Genomic DNA, 25,751 nt, shown 5'->3' on the forward strand with positions numbered 1-25,751 from the left:
CTGGAGGGCTGAGAGAGGCTACGTCTTCAGGGTAATACAGGCTTGGAGCCCTGTTTTGAGATCACACACATGCAATTCAATTTATACAATTTGCAATTCACATATATTAAGGAATCTGAAGGTACTGAGCCAATCTTGGTCTAAAACAATGCTTCTGAAAAATTCTGCTGGAAGACTCAACAGGCACACGGAGACTTAAGGTATTTATTTCCCCCACCCGCCTGCTCACTTTTAAAAAATAACTACCTCCTTTGTTCAAAATGGCTGGGGCCATAAAGCTGTAGCAATAAATCCCCTCGTACCTCTGATGTCCACGAGGCTCCTCAGCTTAACTCCCCCACACCGAGATAAGAATTCCTCCCAGCTAGCCTTGAGCATTGCTTGCTCAAACAGAAAATGAAACTCCCTCCCCTATGCTCCCTGCCTGCATGATTGAAGGGAAACTGCTCCTCTCTGCTATCTAAGCAACAGCAACAAACAGAGGACTACTGGCTCTATTTCACCTATTTGGCGGCCATGTTAGATTAGACTAGTCTCTCTCTTGGGCGGCCATCCTGGACTAGTCATTTTCATCATTATCTGTTCACACACTAAGAACTTATCATCTTTGACTAAGCTCAACTACCGAGTACTCTGCTCAGTTATGCATCTAGTCCTTCTTGTGAAAGAATATTTGCCTATTATTGCAGTATTATATTTCTACCTAAATTTTGAACATTTGTAATGCACAGATTGCTACCTCATTCATGAAAGAATGTCTGCCTATTATTGCAGTATTATGCTTATACCTGTATCAGTTATGTATATAGACCTTCTTGTGAAAGAATGTTTGCCTATTATTGCTGTATTATATTTCTACTTAAATTTTGAACATTTGTAAGGCACAGATTGCTACCTCATATATGAAAGAATGTCTGCCTATTATTGCAGTATTATGCTTATACCTGTATTTTGAACATTTGTATTGCACAGATTGCTACTTATACCTATTATTGCAGTATTATTCTGCTACCTGTATTTTGAACTCTTGCAATGCACAGGCTGCTACCTCAAATACCTTGGTTGCTAACTAATGTCATCTTTGAATTTTTGATTCATGCACAACACTGGCTACATTTGTATTCTATTCTTATATTCGATCAGTAGTATACTCACACCTGTATTTTCCACTATTTTTGCACATTTTCGCAACCTGCACCCATCCCCATTTTTCTCTCCTGTTATGCACCGATTGCTACCTCATATATCGCATGCTTCCTCTGCATTCTACACTATTCTGCACAGTTCTGCAACGTGCATCCATTCTCACTCTTCTCTCATGTAAGGCACTGATTGCTACCCCATATATTTCTGGTTGCTCACTAGTGTCACTTCTACCTGTAGCTTGAACACTTATAATGCATATATTGCTACCTCATATATTCTGATTGCTCACTAGTGTCACTCTACCTGTATTCTGAACATTTGTAATGCACAGATTGCTACCTCATATATGTTGGGTGCTAACTAATGTTACGTTTGATTTTTGATTTTTGATTCATGCAAAGGTTGATCACTAGTGCCACTCTTGTACTTTATAACTTGTACCTTACAACTTCTGTATGTTTTTTGTTTCCTCGCACATTCTTACACTTGGGATATGTTGATGGATCACTAGTACTACTCTATACTGTGTAACTTTGTACTGTGTAACCTACTGTAGGTATTTGTTTTTCTGCACATGTGTACCACTATAGTGCATTCTCCCATTCCCAACTAAACCATCACTGCGACATGGATCCTATCGGCAATCACACATATAAAATCAACTACCCACCGTCACTCACCAAAAAAGCCGCTGAACGCTTAGGTCACACCCTGAAACCCCCTTTGCTGACACCTACTTCTCCCCGGTCAATGGATCCCTGAACACTGATACCATCTTCCACACCTCACGCAGAGCTCAATGGAGAAAAGCGTTCCTCACCCTACTCACCGTTTCCTCCACCAGGAAATCCGCTCACAGCCTAACTCTCTCCATCACACCATCCCTATTCTTTCCAGGCAGAGCCACCATCACTATTTACAATAACGGGATTGTCCTATCCCAATCCACAGACAGGAACCTGGAACTAATAGACAATTTGTTCCCCACTTTCAAAGAGCACCTCTCCAATTCACGGACCAACACTCATATCTCCTCCAGTCGCACCAACCATGACCTCACAGCTACATACTCCTCAATCAGGGACACACCTACCACCCCTGACCTCGCATCTCCCACCCACAACCCCTCTATCCCAGTTCAGCACCAGACAGATGTAACACACGACTCAAAGACAGACACAGATCGCTCCCCCTCATACACCACTCACACTCCCACCCCTTCTACCAACCCTCGGACCGCCACACATACCATCAACACCCCTCTCACACCTACAGCGGTCATTAACACTCCGCTCACCGCTGACAGCACAGCTCCCACCCACAACACACCTAACCTAGTCCAGCACCAGAACATCACGCACTTCGACAAATCACCCCCTTTATCCCCCCCCCATTCTCAGTCCCCATTTCCCTCTAACCAACTACGCAGAACTCACCTCCCCTCTTAATTTAGCCCCCCCTCCCCACAACAGGACCCTCATGGGCCCTCCTACTCTCAGCCCTCATTACCCTTCCCGCACCCTCACCACGACTAACATTCTCCCAGCCTACACTTTGTCCTCCCCGCCTACCATCAATGCCCTCACTCATACCACCAACCTCCTTCCTACTTCAGCCACACCCCTCCCGCCCAAAACCTCTCACCTCCCTAACACCATCCCGTACACCAACACAACGCAGACCTGCTCGAACACCAGTCCACTCTCCCACTTGCACAAAAATTCCCTGGTCAGCCATTCACCTCTGTCCGCCACCCCCACCTCCAACACCTACCCCACGATGGACAACATCATGGCCACCCTCACTCAGATCAAAGATGACATACACATCATCAAAGAACTACTCTCCACACACCCCCTACACCCCTCACCCACCCCCACCTCCCCTCCCAACTTGCCCCCTACCCCTCCGGCTGACTCCGTCACTCAACAAGCCCCACAACATGCGTCAATCCCTGGTCATAGGCGCAGTAACTGCCCTCGTCCCCCTCATCACCCCTGCAACCCCTCACACAAATACACCTCCCCGCACAACTTGTCCCCCACCCTGTCGATTAACTCTCTCACTCAACTTGACCTCAATCCCAGCTCGCAATCGCAACAGTCGCCCTCGTCGCACCCACAACTCAACTTCTGACCTCGACACACTCACCCTTCTCCGCTCCTATGACCCTGCCCCCCAAAATCACACAGCCCCCCAAAATCACACAACAACCCCACACCTCAACATTCCCACGATACACCCAAACCCCCTTAGACCCCCCACACTAAACAGCAGATTCTCCATCCCCAATAACCTTAGAAAAGTCCCTCTCTCTCTAGAACCATCTACCACCCTCAATACACCCCGTCTCAAATGCACTCTCCTCAACTGCAGATCGGCTACGAAACACTCCGCCGCCATTGCTGATCTCCTCTTATCGCTGGACCTTGACCTAATCATCCAGACTGAAACGTGGCTAACTGAATCTTCGACACCTATAATGGACATTCTGGTTCCCCCCAACTACCACATTATCAGGCTCGACAGAGTAGGCAAAATAGGGGGTGGAATTGCGTGCATCTACAGGAACAACATCTCTGTTCAGAGAGTCAATTCCACCTCCCTACCATCCCCAACATCCTGGGAATACATCTGCCTTGACATTATTAGTGAGGGCAAACCGATATGCTCGCTTCACAGCATTTACCACCCACCCAAGGACAACTTCACCTTTTCCCAACAAATCATGGATATGATCTCAACCAATTCCGGAAGGCAGCTCACCCAAATATATCTTGGTGACTTCAACCTCCACTGGAACGATCGCAATGACGCGGTGGTAAATAGTCTTAAAAACTTCCTCGATGCCCTTAACCTCACCCAAATATGCAACAGCCCAACCCACGAGAAAGGTTCTATCCTCGACCTGATCATCTCCAAAGAGGACTCTATCCAACTCGAGTCCATCCAACCCTGTGACTGGTCAGACCATCATATTGTCACATTCTTTATCAATGAAAAAGTTCAAGTTAACCCGGCTCAACTCTCCTAGCCCAAAGTCTGGAAAAGAGACTTGAAAAAGCTCAAAGCAGGCAGTTTGCCCCCTAATAGTTGCAACCTCCTACTCCCACCGACAGGCACTACGGACGTTCAAACCCTGACTGACCATTATCTCAACGCTATGACCTCAATAATTAATGAGGCTGCACCTATGCAGCTAAAAATAGTTTCTACTAAAATCTCCAATCCATGGTACGACGGGAGTCTCAATGAGGATAGACGAGACATGCGACTGGCAGAGCGTACCTGGAGATCAGCTCCCTCTGCAATGCACCTAAAAGATCTGAAGAAAAAGAGAAACGCCTACTTCAGGAAAATAAAACGCTCAAAATCAGACTTCTTCAGCCTCCAGCTCGACCAAGCAAAAAACCGCCCGAGAAAACTGTTTGAGCTAATTAGAACACAATCCAAGGATCAACCCCAACCACTCAACACTGGGCGTGAGGCACCCTCCTGTGAAGACTTCGCTGCTTTCTTTATCCAAAAAACTGACAACATAAAGAGCGATCTCCTCATTGATGCAAGCCTCTACTCCAAACCCCAGTGCCTAGCACCCACTGAACCAAAAAACAATGCTACTTGGTCAACCTTTGACACATACTCAGAAGAAGAAATTGGCAAACTGCTCAGCACCCTGAAACCATCCAATCACCTTACGGACCCCCTTCCTGCTAATGCAGTAAAAGACTTTACCCCTTTGCTGCTCCCTCTCTGGACTACAATTATCAACAGTTCTCTCCAACAAGGAAGCATACCTGATTCCCTCAAAGTTGGCCAGGTCACACCTCTTCTAAAGAAACCTACAGCCGACCCCTCTGATCTCAACAATTACCGTCCCATTACCAATATTCCCACTCTCGCCAAACTGCTGGAAAAATGTGCGCAACTACAATTGACTAAACACATTGAACAATTTGATCTCCTTAACCCTCACCAGTCAGGCTTCCGAGCAGGACACAGTACAGAAACCGCTATGACCCACATAATTGACGACGCACTTCAAATGCTAGACCAAAACGAGACCTGCCTCCTCATCCTCCTTGATCTCTCTTCAGCATTGGACACCGTTAAACATGAGAACTTACTAGAACTACTAAACGCTAGAATGGGTCTATCTGGAACTGTTCTAAAGTGGTTCACTTCCTTTCTTCACAACAGGTCGCAGAAATTCAAGAGCAACAACCTGATGTCCTCGCCAATACCCGTAACGCTAGGCGTCCCCCAAGGATCCTCTCTATCCCCAACTCTGTTCAACCTAGTCATGGAACCGCTCACCACCTTGCTACAAGCATCCAATGTACACTTTCACATGTACGCCGATGACACCCAACTTTATCTCAAATTACAGTCCCCAAAGACATCTTGCTCCTGAACTCAACGATCAGATGCACCCAATCCTGGCTTGCCGATAATCATCTCAAACTCAATGCCCTGAAAACAGAGTTCCTTCTGATTTCACCTCCAGCGAAGATCTCCACCACTCAAACTTGGCTTAAACACCTAACCGCACTCAATGTCCAACCGACCATCGTGGACTCAGCAAAATCTTTAGGCATAACACTCGACACCAATCTCAACATGCAGCAACATATCAGCAAGGCAACAAAGGGAGTGAACTTCCAGATCAATACGCTGAGGAAACTTAAACCCTTCCTCCCAGCCAAAGACTTCCAAACCGCAGTATAAGCACTAGTCATCCCTCGAATTGAATACGGCAGCATCGCCCTCTGCGGACTCCCACTAACTACAACCGCACCCCTGAGAGCTTCTCTAAACGCTGCAGCGAGACTCATCACTGGGTCAAAAAAGCACTCCCATATTACCCCTGACTTGAAATCCCTGAACTGGCTGCCTTTTGAAGCCAGAATACACCTGAAAATCGCCTGCATGACACACAAGGCGGTACACCTAAACTCACCCGGATACCTCGCTCAGAAACTGACAATCTCTGGCGGAGTTAGAAACAGTAGAGGCACAAACAATCTTCTGCTGAAACCTCGAAGATTCCGGAAGGAAAAAACATATAAGCGCTCCTTCTCAGGAATGGCGCCTAGGATCTGGAACTAACTCCCGCCCGAAATCAGGCTTATCTCTTCCACTACACTCTTTAAAAATGAAGTAAAAGCTATCCTCATGGCAAAATACACTTGAGCTTTTATCTCAGACACTGTTAATACTCTGCATCGATTTGTACTACATGTTTCACCCCTTTGATTATTTGTATTAGCTGTTTTATTACTCACATGACTGGCTTTGTAGCCACCCAGTTGTACTGTTTTGACCTATTGATTTATCTGTCTGACTATACTCCCTCATCTACTACTCTTTGTAAAGCGCTCTGATATCTGCGAAGATCTTGTCCGCCCTATATAAAACTTTCAAAATAAATCAAAATAAATAAAAAGGATGGACGGATGAGAGAAAGGGCAGCGGATGGATAAGTGAAAGGGCAGCTGATGGGCAAGTGAATGGGTGGATGGATGAATTGATAAGTGAAATGGTGAATGGATGGATGAGTGAAAGGGTGGATGTAAGGATTGATGAGGGAGTGAAAAGGGGTAGATGGACAAAAGGATGGATAGATGAGTGAAGTGAAAGATGAGATTAATAGTTCAAGCATTCCAACCATTATAATACCTTCATTGCGTCCCAATTACTTTAAGGAAGACAACAGGAAGTACATACCCCCCACCCACCCACCCACCGGTAAAAAAATGGTGGGGAGCCACAGCCAACTGCCGATTAGGTCAAGTGAGCCACAGGTCAAAAAAGTTTGGGAACCACTGCTCTAAGAAGACGTCCATTGCAATGTATGAGGGACAATTATACAGTTGAAATGTACACCCAATTAACAATTTTTTGTCAGATTCAGTTCTTTACCCCAGCCATGCACTTTTAACAAAAGAATCCCATTTTAGGTCTCGGCTAGCGTAGGCTGCGCACATGCGCAGTCTCGCTGGCGAGATTTAATGACTCTGAGTAGCGAGGGTAAACCCGCCCCTCTTCTCCATTGGCTGGCCCCCTAAACGGCAGCCAGCCATTGGAGAAGAGGTCTCAGTGTCGTCATTCTCTCGCTCTAAGCCCCGTCTTTTTCGGATTGGGGGGCGTTTTTTTCCGTTTTGTTCTACCTGTGACGTTGTCAGTGAAAAACACGCCCCCCAGTCTGAAAAGGACGGGGCTTACAGAGTCTACTGCCACCGCAGCGCACCACGAGTATATCCGCAGCTGCTGCCACCATTTTGCTTGTTCTAATAAGACCTCAAGATCGCTGTCCAGTTCCGGCCCAGAATCCTCCCGGGGCCTTCTCAGCTCCTTTTTCGCGTGACCCAGTGACCTCATTATTCCCAGGTGTCTCCCTAAAGCGCGCCGGCAATCTTCTTTCCCTGCGTCTCCCTGCCATAGCTTGGATGCCTGTTTTGCCTTTCCTCTAGTGGGCGAGGCCTCTGCTCGGCTTTGTGCTCTGGCTCCGCTTCATGGCTTCCTCTCGCTGTGCTGTGTGACTTGCTCTGCTAGAGAAAAAAAACTCCTGAAGCTCCTCTGCCACATGGTACAGCTGCTTAGATGGACTTTCTTGTATCTTCCCGCCTGAATCCCTTTCAGTAGTCGGCGATCGCAACTCCCCACTTTAGCTGCATCCTGCCAGTAACGCCGGTTGCTCGCCTTCGTCGAGCGGCCGAGCCGGATCAAATCCTTTAGAAGTAACCGATGCGGTAAGCCTGGCCGCGCTTGTCCTGGGTTCGTGCAAGCCGCGACGGCGTCTGGTGCACACTGTCCCCAATCACAATTTGCCGACGATGATACTCGAACCTGCGCCCCCAGTTCAAAGGCGGAAGATCTTGCAGGATCTCCACGTCCTCGAGCAGGCCACTCCGCACTCGTTGTCTGGTTGCCACACGAAAACTAGTCACAGCATTGCACGATGTCCAGTCTGTCGGTGACCGCCACAGGCTTCCTCAAGGTAGAGGACCCGTTCCTGCGAGTTCAGAGCTATTTCCTTCGCCGTCCACCACTGTGCTGCCTGGGCTGGTTCACTTCCTCATCACCCAGAAGTCCTGCTGTTTGCTTGGCTCCGTACTTCCTCCTTCCCGATGCTCCTTCTAGGTTCTCTACGAGCAGGGTGCAGCGACTCCAATGCGATTCTGGCAGTAACGAGGTGATTCCAATAAGATGGGGGTTTCTATGTCCCAACAGGAACCTAACGTCCCCTTTTGACACCCTCTGCCACTTGCCTCTGTGCTCCGATTTGGCGGCTAGCTGATTGTTTGGGGCACCCAATCCGGAGCACCCCTCTCCACTTTTTGCGGGCTTGTGGGGTTCCCCCCTTGGGAGGCGTTTGACACAGGACCCTATTGGGTCCGGCTTCACCTCCTTGGCCAGTGTTTCCGTGATGCACTTCTAATATGGTGTCCAAAATTAACATGTAAAAAGTCTGAACAAGTCAGCAGACACTGCTGATTGCTATTTAAAGCAGTGCCGGACTACGAAAGACGTTTTCTAGGGGTTCTGAGGCATTCATTGGTTACCATGCGTGCAGTAACTTCTGTCCGTGGTACTGTCTCTCCATGGTGTCTCACAGTACTGGCGCTCTCAGGTCCGTAGCTGAGTGACTCACCTTTAGCATTTCATTTACTCATGCGTTCAGACCAGTATTAAGAGTGTTATTTATTAGTACTATTAGGCTGGCTGTGTATGTGTGTGTGTGTGTGTGTGGCTGTGTTTGTGTGTGTGTGTGTGTGTGTGTGGCTCTGTGTGTGTGTATGTGGCTCTGTGTGTGTGTGTGTGTGTGCCTCTGTGTGTGTGGGGGGCTCTGTGTGTGGGGGGGCTCTGTGTGTGTGGGGGGCTCTCTGTGTGAGGGGGCTCTCTGTGTGTGGGGGGCTCTCTGTGTGTATGTGGCTGTCTGTGTGTGGCTCTGTATGTGTGTGGGGGCTCTGTGTGTGTGGGGGGGGCTCTGTGTGTGTGGGGGGCTCTGTGTGTGTGGGGGGGGCTCTGTGTGTGTGTGGGGGGCTCTGTGTGTGTGTGGGGGAGCTCTATGTGTGTGTGTGTGTGGCTCTGTGTGTGTGTAGCTCTGTGTGCATGTGGCTCTGAGTGTGTGTGTGGCTCTGTGTGTGTGTGTGTGTGTGGCGCTGTGTGTGTGGGGGGCTGTGTGTGTGTGGGGGGGCTCTGTGTGTGTGTGGGGGGGCTCTGTGTGTGTGTGTGTGGGGGGCTATGTGTGTGTGTGTGTGTGTGTGTGGCTCTGTATGTGTGTGTGGGTGCAAATGCAATAGGTCTCGCATTTGCGATAGATTAAGCTATTGGCATTGTAGATGACAATGCCATTTATTTTTTTCTATTCTCTTTTCTCCCTTGCCACTCTTCCTTGGCCCTCTCTTTCATTTTCTTCTCCATGTTACTTCACTCTCTGTCTTTCTCTGACGCACACACTGTTTTTATCTTCCCTTCTCCCTGAAGCAAAGACAAAACAATTGCTCAGTTTAACAAGCATTTGCAATGCAATAGGTTTTGCATTTAGGCAAGTTTAGGCTATTGATTGGCATTTTAAATGACAATGCCTTTTATTTATCTGTTTTCAAAAACAACATATAAATAAAGATTTTGTCATTTACAATGCCAATAGCTCTAACTTTTGCAAAGACGAGACCGTTGCATTGTACTCTACTATGGTATGAAGTGCTTTCCCAGCATCAAACAATTTGATAAAGTAGGGTAGTTTAAGATTAATTAGATCACCATGGTTATCTTTTTTTTAAGGAGGTGGAGCCCTCACCCACCATTGGTGGCATGCTTCATCGTGGAGTTCCCTCCTTATCCAGAGAATACATGCTGTCTGTCTGAATGTACTTCAAAGAAGGGCTCTTTTAGAATGTGTCTTTGGTTCACAATAAGGAGGATATTGATTGAATACTGAGTGGGATTGAATCTTTTTACAATAAAATTGCCTATAATCAGTTTATTCAGATGGCCTCAGCAAGATTAAAAGAAAATATTACAGAGACCCCTACGAAAGGCAGAACATGTCTTTGGAAAGACAGTTAGAAATGGATAGATCATTCAAATAAAATAAAATGATACTTAAAAGTGTGCACAACTGCTTCAACAGAGGCATCCCTGTGCTCTAGCAGACAGTATAAGGCGGGCCAAAAGTAACGGGGGACTAAACAAGATCAAATAGCCAGGTTCTGAATTGCCTTTTAAAGGCTGTCAAAGATAACCCTGCCGTAGATTAAAAGGTAGACTGTTCCATAATTTTGCAATGCGCACAGTAATGGAACTGCTGCGATGACAAGACTTCACAAATGTAGGGATCCACAGAAGGTGACTACTGCCGGATCTAAGTACCCTCTTTTGAGTGTATGGAGACAGTCTATTCAACAGATAGTGGGGGCTTTACCATGGAAAGCTCTGAAAGCCAACATCAGAACTTTGAAGTTAATACGCCGTTCCACCAGAAGCTATTGCAGGTGTCTCAGATGTGGAGAGATATGATGGCAACTCGGAACTCTCTTAATTAGTCTTGCCACTGCATTCGGAGTTAACTAAAGTCAGTGTACCAAATATGCAGGTCTAGGCAGGACTTGACAAAGGAATGAACTACTGTTTTCCTTGTCTCTTGAGGAACCAGTTCAAGATATTTCTTTATAGTTTCTATCTTCAGAAAACAGACAGACAACATTTGTTTAATTTGCGCTGCAAAGGAGAGCGTGGAATCAAAGATAATGCACAGATTTCTAACGGACAAGGAAGGAATAGGAGGAGTGTTGAGTTCAGCAGGTCATCGAAGGGAAGGCAGTGGGGGTCATTTTCGTTCAAAACCAAAACTTCCTATTTTGCCGGTATTTCGTTTTAAACAATTTGCATCCATCCAAGCCACGACTACTCAGAAAGCACAGACAAGTGTAAAAAAGCAGTCAATATTTGTACCGACAATATTAATCTGGGTCTTGAGTGCATTATGTAATATGCTTGTTTTCTGCATTCCTTATTGTGTTGCGCACGTTGAGCGACATTCAAGTCCCATGTTAATCTTGACTGGTAACAGGGGTTAAAGGCCCACTCAGTAAAATGAGATACCAGTAATTCTGTGATTTCAATGTTTTTCACATAGACTCTCTGGGAGCTGAAAGTAGCCACAAAGTCTAGTTAAGACTCTTGGGAAAAATGGGGCAATAGCAGAGGAATCAGGTCATGCTTTCCCTGGTCAATTCAGTTTCTTAGAGTGTGAAATACCAACATGTAGTAGGGTCCGGAGTATTTTGTTTCTGTTTTGTTGTTAACAGCTGAGACAGTGTGTTGAAAGAACATTGTTATCACCACTCAAGCCTTCAAGCACTCACTTTTAAATCTGTCTGATGGCCTCTTCAATGCCACATATATTTTTAGGCCTGAAAGTGCCACTTCAGTTGCGCTGTCCTTCCTTAACCAGGGAAACTTGAAAGTTAAGGAGAGGATGTGACATAATGGCCAGAGCTGTAGACTTTGGAACTGGGGAACTGGGTTTGAATCTCAGCGTTGCCGCAACATCCTGTGAATCTGGGCAAATCACCTGTGTCTTCAAAAAATGAATGGTGCACATGTAAAGGCCTCAAATACCTTCGGTCGAGTTTGCGCTATATAAAAGAAGACATTGCACTTGAGGAAGCAATTTATGGATGGATCTGTCTTCTTGTGAACTGTGTGCACCTTTTGGTATTGTGAACCTCAAAGCATTCTTCGATGTCCTTGCTGAAAGAATAAGTTTGCGTTTGATCAATAAATAAGCACGCTTAGAAAAAAAGAAATTGGTACCTTACAGCTAAATAAAATGAGCAGATTTGACTTCAGAATGCTGCTAAATGTTATGCTGCAATGGACTCGCATTTCGGATTTGCAAACGTATGTTGCACTGTTTTAACATTTGCCATGTTGATTTAAAAAAAAAAATCTGAGATTAGAAATCGTACATGATCACCTTGCAAACTGGTGCCTCACTCACCTGAAAATGATTTTTTATAGAGAAATCATCTGCCTTGTTAAGAATGGCATTTTTTTACAATTCTGAGAAAATATTTATAGCACCTATTTCCTTGCCTCTAGGCTCTGCGTCATACTAATTCGCCGCAATTTGCAACGTTTAGAGTCATTCGAAGTCTAAATCATATTTTAAGTGCTAAACTTAAATGTATCAATCACTACACTATGGCTTCGTTACTGTTAGGATTAGTTGAAGGAAAGAACTTAATTTGAAGAAGAATTGTAAACCCGAGCCAAAGCCATGCAAAAAAAATGAACAGAGAATGGCAACATCTGCAAAGAATTGTCTAGAACAAGATTAATTAATGGTAGGAATGTCTTCGAGTGTTTCTTGGAATTGGGTTTGTCACATGGTCTGCATTTTCAGAGCACGCTCCATTCGTCCTGGTGCCCAGAAAACTCCTAGGGAAGCAAAGTGAAGCAAGCAGACCTACCTTTCAGAAAGAGAGGGGGGGAGTGGAAAAGGGGAAGCTGGCCGAGCAGCCGAGAGGGGAAGAGAGGGCCTTTAAATACCTCCAGCTGTAGGGAAGCCATTAAAACAGAGACAAAAAAACAGCAGAACGGAGCTTTCGGATAATTGTTCTCTTTGGTAAGTACTACAAACGCATGGCTCTTGCATCAAAGCACCGCAGAACGGATTTACAATAGTGTAAACTTCACACCCTTTGTTTGCTTTCTAGTCATTGGCTGGACATTAGAAAGAGTACGGATGCTCGGCGGTTTGCACATCTGCTGTGTGTTTTGTCTTTGTGAGGGCGCTGTCTGTTTTGGAAAAGTAACTGTGACATAACACTTCGTTATCAGCACACTGCTGCACTCTCCCACAGTAACCGAAGGCCCCAGGGCCTACAGTTTCCCAAATATCCCTCCACGTTTCTGTTGCGGGTCGTGGTCGCATACATATTGAGAATTAGCGAGGATAATCAGCCGGGGGGGGGGGCTGTGCCAGTTTAACTTGTCAGTTGGCACTGTGCCACACGACACCTGCGTTCGACGTTGGACACCCCACAATCTTTGCTGGAAAGCGCGCGCTTTTCCCCCCTGGCAGCCAGCAGGCGTGAAACGCTCTCCGCAGCATCTGATTCGCATCAGGCGCAGACTCTACCCCCGCATCTAGCTGAAATCTTGGCCACCTGACAGAAAGTAAATGTATGGGACGCAGTCAGCCATCCCGTGCAGCTCGTGGCGCGCACCTCGCAGAATAATGCGAACCAGGGGAGGGGGGGCGGCTGAAAGAATGCCGTGTCGCGCGCATTTCCAGCCGAGCTCGAGGATCCCACCGCAGGCCCCTGCTTACCTCCTGCCACCCCTCGGCTCTCCAGCTGTACACCGGGCATTCTGCAGCCTGGCAGCGCTGCTCGGAGGCGGGTCTGGTAGCCTGCTTGCAGCCGCTCTCCCGGGCGCTTTTCTGGGTACCAGAGGCGCAGAACACGGCTCTCCGCTGAACTCCTCGTCCGCACGAGACCGAGCACTGAAGAGGGAAACAAAGTAAGTTTGAGCATCAGAGGGTTGGTTCACGTATTTATTTGGTTTCGCAGATGTTATATAAGCATGTTATATAAGCAGGTGTGAGTGACTACACATGGGGGTAGACTATTGTATCTTAGACCAAACAATGGATGCAAGTCTGATTTCCGGAGTCAGATTTCAGTGTAAATAATCACTTCGCTCAAAGGACCATCTTTTCCTCAACGGGCATCACATGTTCAGATTATAGCACAAATATTGCGCCACTCCTCTTGATAACAGGCAGCGATTTCAGACAAGGGTGAGACCGACACCTCATTCACAGCCCCAAGCTTCCTCTCATTCGTAGTGTTTGATAGTCAATATTGCACCTTTTAAATACGTTTTTATAGAAAGCAATATATACAATTACTAGATTAAGAACAACATGTGCCTAGGTTTACCAGCAGAACGTTACGTGTTTTTTGTATTTTAAAGCTGTGTTACGTCACGTCATCCAACTTACTAAATAACATTTCTGTTATTCATATGGCCTCTCAGCACTCACTGGCAGACTAAGCATGCCTTTCTCATGGTTCATGATTTTATCGCCACTCACCAGCGGGAGTCACAGTTATGAATATAATCATACATTTTAAAAGACAAGGTAACTGAGAATGAAAACAATTGTGTGAGTAGGGGTTGGAAGAATAAAATAAATCGGGTAGGTGGCAGAGCATTTTTTCAATTTAACTTCAAACCAGTTCCTTCTTTCTCCTTGTTTCAACATCTTCTTACCTTCATGCATGCATTTATATAATATATTTATATATCCATTATCACGATCGGTATACATACATACACATCCCGCTCTCCACATTTCTCTTTCTCACAGTCTCACCTTATGACTCTCTCTCAGGGTCTTATTCTCTATTTTGCTATCTCTTCGCTCTATGTTACTCGCCTCTCCCGTTAAGTCTGTCTCTCTGTGGTACTCTCCCAGAATTTCCCCTTCCCTACTTATTCCTCACTCCTTGTTCAAAATTATTGGTATACAGACGGATAGGGTGAGTGCCATATAGAAGGCATACTAAAGTGGGGTTTGTTTAACTATAAACTGGGAGTCGTGTATGTACCAATACAAGGGCGTGATGGCTTAGTGCTTCATATGCAGACTCCGCACCATGCTTGAATTTTTGACAGGGTATCGCGGGCTTTTATTTTACACTCCCCATTGGGCTACTTTCCCATCATTTGCCTTATAAACCAGGTTATACAATGTTTTCCAGTGACGTTATTGGCACTTTATGGGCTATGTGTACTGAGTCCTATTTCAAATACAATACTAGAATTTCTTGATTATAACAGCTACACTAAATGACCTGAAGGTACAGGACAACAAGAGGCAACAAGACAGACAGGTAGGAGATTACTTCAAGAGGTGTGTCCTCATAGATTCCCGGAAAAAGAGTAATATGGGGAGAACTTTGATGCAATAAGATGGTTGGTTCTACATCTTGGAGGGTATGCCACAGCCACAAGGGTTCTAATGCTCTTATTATAAGTTAAGGCAGTATTTATTGCCCTTGATAAATAACAATACCACAGGGTACGTTATTTATCAAGTGCGATAAATACCACATATTATGAGTCAATGGGGAATAACATGCACATTTTGGTGTTTAATGCACTAAAATCTGCAAGATACAGTAAATACTGAATGTTTTCTCCTGTTAAACTTTGTCAGGTTTGAACTGCCTAAGTTGAATGAAGGTTGAGTTATTTAATGCATACGATAATTATCAAACAGGAGTTTACGCATGAGTCAGAATATTACAAGCACCTCATAATCAGGTCCTAAGTATGAAGCACTATATACAAATGGGGCATTCATTTTGAATTATAGCTTGACTACTTATCAAGTGCAAAACTACTGGATATACACCAGAGTGCCCATCACCGAATCTATTGGGTTATATGTATGACTTTCTTTTACTGTAGCTCCATTGCACTCACGGAAGCTGGTAATTGATTATATATATTTATTACCTACTTAATAAAGAGATCAATAACCATGTTAGTCAGGCTCAATTAAGTAAATGAGTATATTACACAGCAGAAGTACCAACTAATGTGTAAGGTTTGGAGTTTGTTTTAAAGATAGAGATGTTGTGCTAGTTTCGGTTATCACTACTTCTCATAAGGCTGGGTGAGATAAATTTGTGTCAGCGGGATAGGCATTATAGCTCCTTGATGTATACATTTGTAACTGCATGCTTTGAAGTATTATCATGGCAGATACTACTCATAGTTATCATTTTTAGGATATATAGGCAAAAGTGTCTTGAATATTATTTGCCTACATCTCAATTAATCAGTGTCCGCTCTCTCTTTGTGTAGTTTAGACAAAGTGATTGAAAAGTTGAAAAATATCTAATGCCATATGTTATACGTATTAGAGCACATCATTGTGTGTAGCATGGAAAAGGCTTTACAAAGTTAGTAAAAGGTGGATGTATACAATTAATACTATATGAATATTTGTGTGTGCTTGCGAAGTGTGTATGTATGTGTGAGTGCATGTCCTTGGACAAACACACACACATGCAGGGCTCTATTGAGGGTGCCTTGGGCCCAAGTCAGTGCTCTAGTCATGTGCCCCTGGATCTTTTTCCTGAGCTGGATGAGATTGAATCCATATCCATAATGTGATATCGTTTGGCAGAATCAAGGTTTTTCAAACAAATTTCAGTGCTACCATCACCCCTTTATTTAGCAATATTTAAGAAAATATAAAAACAATTAAACTTGATGGTCATAGTTTTCAGTGACCAAAGCATACATATCTTTGAAGAATATCTATGCTACCGCTGGGGTGTATGTATGTAGCATTTTAGAGAAGCTGGTGTGTGCAACATATGGTTTCATAATTCTTTACAGTGTGTACTATTCCATTTTGGAGATTACTGGTGAGATTTTGTAGATAGAATATACTGAATAAAGAGAGAAACAGAACTATCCCTCATTGAAGAAGAAGGGTATCATGAAACTCCCATTTCCAGTCATTGCTACTGCAGCATGAAGGGATCAATGTGCTAAGAAGGACGTTAATCACTTTGGGCTATACACCATGTCTGATTTGTGCAACATTCTGCCATGTACCTTGTCAGAGATTTAGGACAGCTTCAGGATAACCATTGGACCCAAAATATCAAAAACGCACCTCAGAACAGCTGATCCTAGTATTTCCTCTGCTTCTAAATGCCTAATTGACACCCACACCTCTGCTTGTTTCATGTTGGTCAATTAAATGTAAGCACAATAGAAGAAGCTTGAATTACCATTATTGCTTTATTCCTAATGGAAATGCACACAAAGGCAGGCTTTAGCCCTGTTTGATATTAGTTTTCAATATGTACAATTAATTTGGTGGAATTTAGAATCAACCTGGTTAACAGGAAAACATAGGAGAAGCAATGAAGAGATTTTAATGGTGAACACCACTCCTGAACAGCTGGGCATTGACCAACATGCAGGAATTTCTAAAATTACAACAATGCAATTATTGCTCATTAACATCTATGCACCCTCAGTCTATAAGAAAGCAACAGGTGCTATTAGCTAAAACCAATGGCAATATTTCTGCTGTATAACATAATTTAACAGCATGTTTTTGATATACCACTAACTGTCATCTGAGGCTTCTGAGTTCTACTCCCTCTGTCGCACCAGCAATATGTCTATCTTAACTGGACCCCACTCAGAATCCTTCTTTGGGTATAATAAATCATGCCAGGGATACGACTAAAATGGTTCTTTGTGAAATGCTCAACTGTCTATTAAAGCTAGGTCTGTTCTAAATTAAAAATAAATAAATAAATAAACATGTAGTCTGAAAACATGTAATAAATCATTATAGTGTAGTGTATTGCATTTTGCAATATGTGACTGTGGATATAATTTTAAAATATGACTCAAGAAGTTTTGTGTTACTGATAAGAACACATACTGAAATTAGAGACAGCGCAAGCATGCTGTTCACCATTCAGTAGCATTTGTGTGACCCAGGTCCATCGTCTAATTATTAAAATCAACAGCATTCCTGTAACAAAGTTTACCCTATGGCAGGCTGTTAATATTGAGATCACCATTTTATCCACATTCAAGTAACAAAGGAATACAAATTGGATGGAAGAGATACGGTTGGTTTCTGGAAACACTTCAACACTATAGCCCTTGTGTGCCTTACAATTAAACTGTTTCACCACCATGTGGAAGGCAGTTAGATGCACTCTTACATGAAACATATCCTAAAGATTAATTCGAACTTCTCCTTTCTAGCATTCTATAGTAAATGTCCAATTTTAGTACAAATACATTTACTTTATTTGCAAAAGTTCTCTGGATAATGTTTATCCATTGAACCCTTTCCCAAATCCACGTTTGTCCACTGAGCATCTGATACAATAGGCTTAACATTGAAACTATCAGAGGCAGCAGTCCACCTAGATTCTCAACATGATCCTTAAATTTAAACACATTTACTGATTTGAAGATGAATACAATTTTCAGATCTGAGAAAAAAGCTAGACCACTTAGATAGAAAATGCATTTCTTGATCTCCTAGTGGAGACTATATTTAAGGTAAACAGAGTAGTTCATGGGGAAAATTCATGAAATCAGTACACAATATAGCTAATCATCCAGTCCATTTACAGGTCTGTCCCTATTAAGGTTAATTATTGCATCCTAAAATGTGTCTACATGAATTCACTGTTACCTGAACAATATTGTGCAGAAACATCCAGATGGATGCAGAATAACTTCTATTAAAAAAAGCCTAATTATTACTCTCAGACAGTAGATTAACCACTCACAGATCCCAGGATACTTAAATGAAGGGACAAACAACAGGATCGTTGTCAGAAATCGCACTATTCTGTGCTGGATGCAATTTGTTTTGAAGTGATCGCCAATAGCATTCTTTCCTAGAAAATGTACCTTAGAAACAGAATGCTGGTTCTACTCCAAAGAAAACTAAACCCAAGAGCAATTGAATATGTAACACACTAGCCTCTAAAGTGAAACATTGTAGCAAAAATAAAACAGCCTCTATAGCCACACAGTTTCTGCTTTTCTGTATATGTGAGGCATAAATATGGCTCAATAAATTCACAACTGAAATAGCAACACATAATAAACTCTAGTCTGGGCCTAACCACGTAAGAACAAAAACTCCAAGTCTGCCAGAGCCATGTTGAAGGAAGTCATACTTTAAGAAATACAAAATGAAGTATAATAGCCCCAATGTCACTTCATAATATATTCATTAAAACATTTTCACTTCTTTAAGAGTGTGTGCACTGGCACAAGAAACCCAGGAAAGGACAGTAACAAATGTGATTTTACTTATGGGTGACATGTGACAATCAGTGTACAGAAAAATAAACAATCAATTAAAAAAAATATGTGATTGCCACCAACGAACATATATTACACAGTAACTACACCAAGTACACATCCTCATTTGGTGGTGCCAAATTACACTGTGCTTGCAAAGACTCAGCATCGCCAATCTAATAGGCTTCATTCCAATCTAGTCGTGCAAGTGTGCATTCAACAAGGAGAAAGTGATGCAAATACACGTCTCCATTTCAGTGCAGCTGTAATTAGCATAATTCAGAAATTATTATGGACTGCACTTGTTAAAATTGGCAACACAATGGAATACAAATAACACACTACACAGAAGGGGGTCTAAGGGCTAGTTTACCGACTCATACTAGATACATGCCCCTAACAATAACCTAATTTACACAAAGAAATATCTAGGAGTCAAAAAGTGAACTCAAATCACAAACAACTATTGACTTGACACAAAAGAGAAGGGTGTAAGCTAGAGTACCTAATTGCACCACGTGATAATATCACCACATTCACGTGTGGCACATACTCAAGGTGAGAATTTTCCCATCAGTTGTCTATCTGTTCTGCCACTTTTACATCATTTGGGTTCTCCTTACCCAGGAGTCAGTGCAAAACACAGTCACACAAGACGGGAGAGGGGACTGTGAGAGTAAGAAGACCCACTGTTCTTGTCTAGTGAGTGGGATCAGTGTAGTGTGACAACTGAAAAACGCAGTGCAAGTGAAAGATTAGTGAGAATATAAAATTGGGTGAGACTGAGTAGAAGAAAAACTTTTAATGTTTTCTCTCAGCTCCCCAAACATAAAAACAAAAGTGTAGTAACAGATTTAACAAAATATCTGCTCAGCGAGTGGTCAACATGTTTCTGCATCAACGGAAAGTGCCTATGCATTCATCAGGACCTAGTTGTTGCTACTGCTGTGAAGGATAGTGAAAAGAATAAAAAGGAATCATATCACCTGATTGTCAGGTTCAGATACTCCACCACAATCTACAAAATATAATCACCTCAACAAAAAGAGAGTGAAAAGAGACACACAGTTTTATAAAAATACACTCATCAGTAGTGATATTTTTGTGATTTGTCAATACATATTTCATGACATGTTATCACTCACCCAATTGATGTGGGGATCGCGCCTCACCTCACCTGGCTGCAGCTCAGGTAAATGAGGAGCACCGCTCTGTTTTGAAAAACACATATATATACATAAGCAATCAACGTATATCCTGTGAGGTACTTGAAATGACATCACTGACCAGATGTCATATACATGTATATAGTATCTTGTTATGCCTCATGATTGTATCAACAGTCAAAAAGACTCCAGTCACCAGTTATACATAATCTCCGCAACTCGTGCAGTCACACCTTAAGGTGGTATTAGGATATTAAATACCAATTGCCTTTCCCTAATAGATTATGTCAACATTAGAAAATGGCCAGATGAATGACTGTACATTTCAAGCACACAAAAGGCCATGGCGCACAGAGGACTCAGCAACCATAACAGGGCTTGCCACAACAGTTCGGGGATAGCGGATGTCAGTACACCGAAAAATATTAAAGTTGCTCGTAACAGAACAGACACTGTACGTGACAAACCCGTAACACACAGAAGACTCCGCAACCGTAACTGGGCTCACTGCAGCAGGTCAGACATGGCGGATTATAAAACGCCGAATAATTTGCTCGTAATGCAACCCACCTTGCACGTGACAGCGGCGGCAACACGCACTGGGGCAGGCCAGCACTCACCTCTCCGTCGGTGTCTCCAGGCGTTCCTCTGCGCTGGACTTGGGGAGGCACTGAACGGAAGAGGTGCAGTCTATTTAATTGCTCGTGTTCCCAGTGCGCACACGTGATTACGCAAAGCATGCCGGTTCTTGTGGGTCTTAAGGCATACTCAAGTTTTCACCTTGTATTGGAACACGTACTCCTCAGCAATTTGTTACGGTTTATTTCAATAGTCTTAATGTTTGGATCACAGTCGAAAAGGAGCTCTTGCATATTTATTACAGCCCAAATGAGATCAGTATATCCCGCTCTCGTGCCACAAATTATCCAGACAGGAGTTTATACCGCTGTACAAATTAGAACATGTATGATGCTTCTGTTCTAAAGGTTGCCAGGTCAAGAGTATAGACCGCTGTTGTAGAATTAAGCGGCTTTATTGATGACAACAAGTGATCTTCTTCTATCACTGTGAAAGTGTCACAAAAGGGCCATCTGGGCGGCATAAGTGATCAAAGTCACTGCAAACTAAGCCAGCAAAATATATGTATATGAAAAGCTATCAGTCTAGATATACACAGCCAGGAGTCATCATGATACATATTGCTCAAAATCAGACCGTTGTTGTAGAATAAGCGGCTTTGTTGATGACAACAAGTGATCTTCTTCTATAACTGTGAAAGTGTCACAAAAGGGCTATGACTGAATAGTATTTTGAGGGTTATCAGCGTAAAAGGTAATCATGATTTTGAGCAGTATGCATCATGATGACTCCTGGCTGTATATTTCTAGACTGATAGCTTTTCATGTACATATATTCTGCTGATGTAGTTGCAGTGACTCCGATCACTTATGTCGTCCAGGGCCCTTTTGTGACACTTTCACAGTTATAGAAGAAGATCACTTGTTGTCATCAACAAAGCCGCTTATTCTACAACAGCGATCTGATTTTGAGCAATATGTATCATGATGACTCCTGGCTGTGTATATCTAGACTGATAGCTTTTCATTTACATATATTTTGCTGGCTTAGTTGCAGTGACTTCGATCACTTATGCCGCCCAGATGGCCCTTTTGTGACACTTTCACAGTGATAGAAGAAGATCACTTGTTGTCATCAATAAAGCCGCTTAATTCTACAACAGCGGTCTATACTCTTGACCTGGCAACCTTTAGAACAGAAGCATCATACATGTTCTAATTTGTACAGCGGTATAAACTCCTGTCTGGATAATTTGTGGCACGAGAGCGGGATATATTGATCTCATTTGGGCTGTAATAAATATGCAAGAGCTCCTTTTCGACTGTGATCCAAACATTAAGACTATTGAAATAAACCGTAACAAATTGCTGAGGAGTACGTGTTCCAATACAAGGTGAAAACTTGAGTATGCCTTAAGAACCACAAGAACCGGCATGCCTTGCGTAATCACGTGTGCGCACTGGGAACACGAGCAATTAAATAGAGTGCACCTCTTCCGTTCGGTGCCTCCCCAAGTCCAGCGCAGAGGAACGCCTGGAGACACCGACGGAGAGGTGAGTGCTGGCCTGCCCCAGTGCGTGTTGCCACCGCTGTCACGCGCAGGTGGGTTGCATTACGAGCAAATTATTCAGCGTTTTATAATCCGCCATGTCTGACCTGCTGCAGTGAGCCCAGTTACGGTTGCGGAGTCTTCTGTGTGTTACGGGTTTGTCACTTACAGTGTCTGTTCTGTTACAAGCAACTTTAATATTTTTCGGTGTACTGACATCCGCTATCCCCGAACTGTTGTGGCAAGCCCTGTTATGGTTGCTGAGTCCTCTGTGCACCATGGCCTTTCGTGTGCTTAAAATGTACAGTCATTCATCTGGCCATTTCCTAATGTTGACATAATCTATTAGGGAAAGGCAATTGGTATTTAATATCCTAATACCACCTTAAGGTTTGACTGCACGAGTTGCGGAGATTATGTATAACTGGTGACTAGAGTCTTTTTGACTGTTGATACAATCATGAGGCATAACAAGATACTATATACATGTATATGACATCTGGTCAGTGATGTCGTTTCAAGTACCTCACAGGATATACGTTGATTGCTTTTGTATATATATGTGTTTTTCAAAACAGAGCGGTGCTCCTCATTTACCTGAGCTGCAGCCAGGTGAGGTGAGGCGCGATCCCCACATCAATTGGGTGAGTGATAACATGTCATGAAATATGTATTGACAAATCACAAAAATATCACTACTGATGAGTGTATTTTTATAAAACTGTGTGACTCTTTTCACTCTCTTTTTGTTGATGTGATTATATTTTGTAGATTGTGGTGGAGTATTTGAACCTGACAATCAGGTGATATGATTCCTTTTTATTCTTTTCACTATCCTTCACAGCAGTAGCAACAACTAGGTCCTGATGAATGCATAGGCACTTTCCGTTGATGCAGAAACATGTTGACCACTCGCTGAGCAGATATTTTGTTAAATCTGTTACTACACTTTTGTTTTTATGTTTGGGGAGCTGAGAGAAAACATTAAAAGTTTTTCTTCTACTCAGTCTCACCCAATTTTATATTCTCACTAATCTTTTACTTGCACTGCTTTTTTCAGTTGTCACACTACACTGATCCCGCTCACTAGACAAGAACAGTGGGTCTTCTTACTCTCACAGTCCCCTCTCCCGTCTTGTGTGACTGTGTTTTGCACTGACTCCTGGGTAAGGAGAACCCAAATGATGCAAAAGTGGCGGAACAGATAGACAACTGATGGGAAAATTCTCACCTTGAGTATGTGCCTCACGTGAATGTGGTGATATTATCACGTGGTGCAATTAGGTACTCTAGCTTACACCCTTCTCTTTTGTGTCACGTCAATAGTTGTTTGTGATTTGAGTTCACTTTTTGACTCCTAGATATTTCTTTGTGTAAACACAATGGAATATACCAAGATTATCAACATAAAGCAGTAAAAATGACCACAAAAACAATACATTGGTGAGAGTCGTCTTTGAGAAAAGGAATGTCATTTTAATGGGATGCCCCTTTAACTTACACTTGACCAGCAACATATCTTACACACACTATAAACTGAACGAACAAAAACCAAGTAAAGAATTAGAGCTAGAAAAGAGAGTAAAGAGAGTGAGGGAACTGTTTTGGGGTACTTTGGAAGCAGATCACAGATCTCTAAAAGTGCAGGTAGTAACAGATGTGGTGTCTGTTAGAAGCGGTGCTTAATTTGTAAAGTATTAAGTGCCAGGGCTCTGACCAGGAGGCCACTGCAGCTTGTACCACCCATCGCCCTTGTCATTGCTGCCAAAACAACTACTAACCATCTCTCTCACATGTAATTGCGACAGTTCAGATCAGAATATTCCTGGTCCCCAAAGCTAACGGAATGGTTAGGGAGGCAGGTATTAGCCATTTTTAATGTATATTGTTTTCCTAAACAACTGTTATACTGCTCATCTCTAAATTACATGAGCAGTGCCACCATGTGGCACACTGCCCTAAGTGTGGTGTTGACGCTTAGGTGCCAAGCATTCGGAAACCAATTAAGTGCTGGTGCTCAGCACCAGAAAGCATCAGCTTAAATTAAGCACTGGTTAGAAGCCCATATCACATCCATAGCATTCAAGGAGGCAATATTATTTACATATTAATATTTGCATAGCACAGACCGAGTCACAAGAACAATTGAGCACTTCACATGCAACAAGGGTGTACAACAAACTAGAGTAGCTACATCATTAGGTTAAAGGTGTAGCAAGAACAACAAAGCTAGACCATAGTTAGACACTGAACAGGTGATTTGGTTGGTTCTTTGAATGACTGCAAGTTAATGTAAGTCTCCGAGTTCCTTGGCTAAAAGGTTCCAGATTCTTGGATCTTGAGAGGAAAAGCCCTCGATTAGAGCATAAGATGGTTTGTTTTCAGGATTTAAATTAGGAGGTGGAACTTGTCTCTTGTGTGATTTTTACCTTCTTGTGGTGTAGAGTGTATTTTTCAGATAGCTGAGTATACCAAGATCTAATGCTACGTGTGCAGTTCACCTGATTTTGAAGTAGTCTCTGAAATCAAGAGGAAGATAATCTGTGGAAAATGGAATTCAGCGGCGCTAGGGCAGATTGAGGCAACCTGGTTGATAGAAGATTGCAGCGGTGTAGGTGTGAAAGAACCTGTGCCTACAGCCACTCTGAAAGCCAGGGCAGGAGTCAAATGAGTTTGAGGTTTCCCAATGGTTTTTGCAAGCTTGCAAATGCAAGGTGACATAGTTATACATTGGGCAATGATGATATCGAGTGATTTAGCAAAGGGTACTACTATGGGTGAGCTATCTAGATGTTAAAGTTATTCTAGCCATTTTTCCAGTCTCTGCAAGTGAATAAAGGTGGAGATAGGATTGAGCCACGTGTCATTCAACTTCTTAGAGGTAGGGTAGATGATTTGAATAAATCAATTCTTACAAACTACAATCTTGATGAGAAGGAGGATGACAACAATTTCAAGACTCAAATGTCTATTAATCTCCTGGTACAGACAAAATGTTATGTTATGTTAAACAATTTTATAGAGCACACAGCTACCCAACACAGGTTCCCGGCGCTGACAGGATGAGTTAAAACAAAGCAGTTATTTAAAAAGATGAGTTTTTCATTGCTTCCTGAAACTTAGCAGATTTGTATTTGATCTGAACTGAATAGAGAGGGAATTCTATAGTTTTGTGGTTAAGTAAGCAAATGAGTGACTCATTTGTCTTGCTGTCTTGGTTTTGGGAACAGCAAAAAGGGAGAGGTCATTCGATCTTAGCGGCCTGGGAGCTGTATATGGGGTAATGAGGTGCTGAAGGATGTATGGACCAGATGAGTATTTTATCTTATGAGCAATGCATAGTGCCTTGAATTCTGTTCTTTTATTGATCGGTAGCCAGTGAAGTTGAGCGAGGGCTGAGTGTGCTGAGTTCATTT

At 43.2% G+C, this 25,751-nt stretch overlaps 1 protein-coding gene across 1 annotated transcript in view; it reads right to left on the reverse strand.

Moving 5' to 3' along the window:
• ADAMTS9 (ADAM metallopeptidase with thrombospondin type 1 motif 9) overlaps nt 1-25,751 on the reverse strand; it is a 934,075-nt gene that overhangs the window by 162,984 nt on the left and 745,340 nt on the right. The window contains 1 exon segment of the mRNA XM_078661546.1: nt 13,493-13,666. Coding sequence (XP_078517672.1) covers nt 13,493-13,666 — 174 coding nt within the window.

This window comes from Lissotriton helveticus, chromosome 9, assembly GCF_964261635.1.
Source record: "Lissotriton helveticus chromosome 9, aLisHel1.1, whole genome shotgun sequence".
Lineage (NCBI taxonomy): Eukaryota > Metazoa > Chordata > Amphibia > Caudata > Salamandridae > Lissotriton > Lissotriton helveticus.